Source organism: Pinus tabuliformis, chromosome 5_1 (assembly GCF_031772625.1).
Source record: "Pinus tabuliformis cultivar Carrire ecotype Pingquan chromosome 5_1, CPIR1, whole genome shotgun sequence".
Lineage (NCBI taxonomy): Eukaryota > Viridiplantae > Streptophyta > Pinopsida > Pinales > Pinaceae > Pinus > Pinus tabuliformis.
The window spans coordinates 200610703-200613667 of NC_142305.1; the positions used below are offsets into that span (position 1 = coordinate 200610703).

The 2965-nt window shown below is 34.4% G+C and overlaps 1 protein-coding gene across 1 annotated transcript; it reads left to right on the forward strand.

The window, feature by feature from the left end:
* Nucleotides 1-1500: 1500 nt before the first annotated feature.
* LOC149164088 (uncharacterized) lies at nt 1501-2497 on the forward strand. Its single transcript, XM_089430852.1, has one exon. It carries the CDS (start codon nt 1805-1807, stop codon nt 2051-2053), a length of 249 nt encoding a protein of 82 aa, XP_089286978.1. The 5' UTR covers nt 1501-1804; the 3' UTR covers nt 2054-2497.
* Nucleotides 2498-2965: the final 468 nt, after the last annotated feature.

Here is a 2965-nt window from a genome sequence, read left to right on the forward strand (position 1 = left end):
AGCAGGCCAAGTGCAAATTGATGAAGCCCCATCACCTTCTTTTGAATGGATCGATACAAGAAGCACAAAAGTTGGGGATTTGTGTCATTGAGGTTCGCCGATTGGTTGATCTGGGTGTTGATCTTCAGATCTATCACTGCTGAGATGCGTAGTTCCATGAGACCGCATCGTTCTTCCGATCTCTCTTCGCGTCAAGACAAGACAAAGTGGTAGATCAAGAAGGTTTACTTCCTGTCATTGCCCTCACTATCAGATCTGAGGATATATCTGTCCTCTACATGCTTGGGTGATGATAGAAACAAATCACTAGATAGGGAAAGGTAGGGATCTCAAAATCAAAGCCTTGGCGCTGTTGACGAGTTAGAATCAAGACCCTGATTTTCTTTCACTGGAAAGCAAGTGCCGTAGATCATCAACACCCGATCCTTAGAGGCATTCATGGCTTGTTCTTCAGCCACATCTTTGAGGCAACGAGTTTCAGATCCGCAAAGATTTGCAAATCCATAAACCCTCACTATTCTGTAATTACCAGAATAAGCCATTTCGCCCTCTCCAACCTCGGTCGCTCGGTTGTCTTCTATTCTTCGTCATTTCCATTTGAGCATTTTAATTATTTTAATATGGTAACTAATTAATAATTTGAAAATAAAGTTAGACATAAAAAAATACAATAAATATTATTTTAAAAAATTAAAAATTGTTATTTGTTTATTTAAAGCCTTTGCCATATCAATCACACTAATATTTATAATATAGTTGTACTAGTACTACTTAATCTCAATATATTTACAATAAATTCAAATACTTAATTACAATTTATTAATATTAAGATATTTTTTACTTCTACTTAATACCATTTATCTCAATTTAAACACATTCAAATGGAGTTGTCTATAGTGCTATTTTTTGGAGTTTTTGATGGTGGAAAATTTTGAAGTAAAATCTTGATTTGTGTTATTTAAACTAGTTTTTTTATTATTATATATATGGATTCAACACCATAAAAAACCCTTAGGGCACTTCTATTGCGTAGGGTTTACCCAAGCTTGTGATTTCAATAAATTCCTGTAAGATTTTAGAGAAATTAGACTAGAAAAATTCACTAAAAAACTTCCAAAAAATACACTAAAAACAACTCCCATTCAAATTAAACATAAACACCTCACTTATTATTCATTAAAACTTTTGTGCATAGTCACTAGAATTCCTAATCAAATCCCATCTATCTGCAACTCATCAAATCCCATCTATCTCCACCTCATCATCACCAAAAGTTTATAATAAATTCCATCTATCCTCCTCACCTAAATGCAGGTGGGTTTTAATAGTTGAACGACCAACAACCATGTCATTGAAGTTCAAACATTGGCTTTTCATTTGTTCAACAGGCCGTGCCAGACCATTGAAACTTTATTTTGCTTATAGTCAACTACCTACCAGGTGTCATTACATAGGATTGTCCACAAGCATTAAAGATCTCAAATGGATGACTAAAATATCATTGATTCAGTATTTCATGTATCTGTAATCATGTTTCTTGATAAACAGCCCTATCACATTTAATTCAAAAGAATAGGCCATCGCTTAGCCGAAACCACCCTCTGCCAGCCCACGGGACAAACAATAAAACCCCTGGGCGGGCGCACAGTTGAAAATAAATCTCAAACCCTGGTGCTTCCCTGCCGAGAGCCTGAACTTCATACACTTCGTTTCTTCTTATACATTCACTACTGTACTTTCTCCCACTGCACTGTCTATTACTGATAAACATAGAAACAATTATTATTGTGAGGGGCCGACTGTAATGGCGACTGTAGCGCTCCTGGTATCCCATTTGTTCAGGGCGAAATCTGATGAAGAATGTGCAGAACCTACTCTTCTTGCAAACATTTCAACTCACGGCGGCCTTTCAGCGGTCTCGGGTTCGAGTCCTGTAACGTTGTCGAGTAGTTTGAACAGAGACGAGACAGGGCAAAAGGAAGAGGTGGAGGTTAGGGCGGATACATTACAGGTATTGCCATTTAGGGTTTCACTTCCTACTTTTTTCCTGTAGCACGCTAACCTCGTTCCGTTGGCCCCTTCTGAGCATAAAGGTTGAAATGAGAGTCTATAAATTATGTATTCCATGACTTGTCTGTCTTTGCTTACATGGGGCAGTGGACTTTCTCTGATAACTGCAGTTTTTCTTCTTGTCTGTCTTTGCTTACATGGGGCAGGGGACTTTCCCTGATAACTGCATTTTTTCTTCTTATTTGTCAATTTGAAAGATAGCAGGGGCATCTCCCATGGGGTTGCTCAGATCCTTGTGTTTACCTCTCTTACAGCACTAGATTTGTAGCTTTCAGTTGGCAGATTACCAGTTTGGGGCTTATGATTTTGTATTACTACATCTGTAGATTTTAGTAGTTCTATATTTGTCAAGATTTTGCTAGAACCACTGCAATTACAGTCTTTGCAATTATATAAAAAAACTTCATTGTTGAAGTGTGGTTTTTAAGACTGGGATCGGTGTTTCACCATTTATTTATTTTTACAATGGACTTCGAGATGAAATTCAATTCTAAAACATAGGTGACTATTGAGAATTATCAATAATTTTATTGAGAATTAATTTCCTCTAATTTATGAGTGTAATAATTGATATAACTGTATTTTTGGATTTGATGAAAATAAATATATTTTAATGTTCATTTAACTATCAAAATTGAGATTTAATTTTTTTTAAGTTTTGTTTAAAAAATTAATATAAACAGTATTATAAGTAAACAATTAATGTATTTTTTTGGTTCACTATCATAATTTTATTTTTATTATTTTATAAGTTAACATAAAAATATTTATAAATTTTAAATTTTTTCTCAAAATTAAAAGTTTTTTATTAAAAAAATGATGATGATGATGATGATTAATGTCCATTAAGACCAATACTGTCTAGTTAACCTCAAGAAAAGAAAAAAAATCTAAT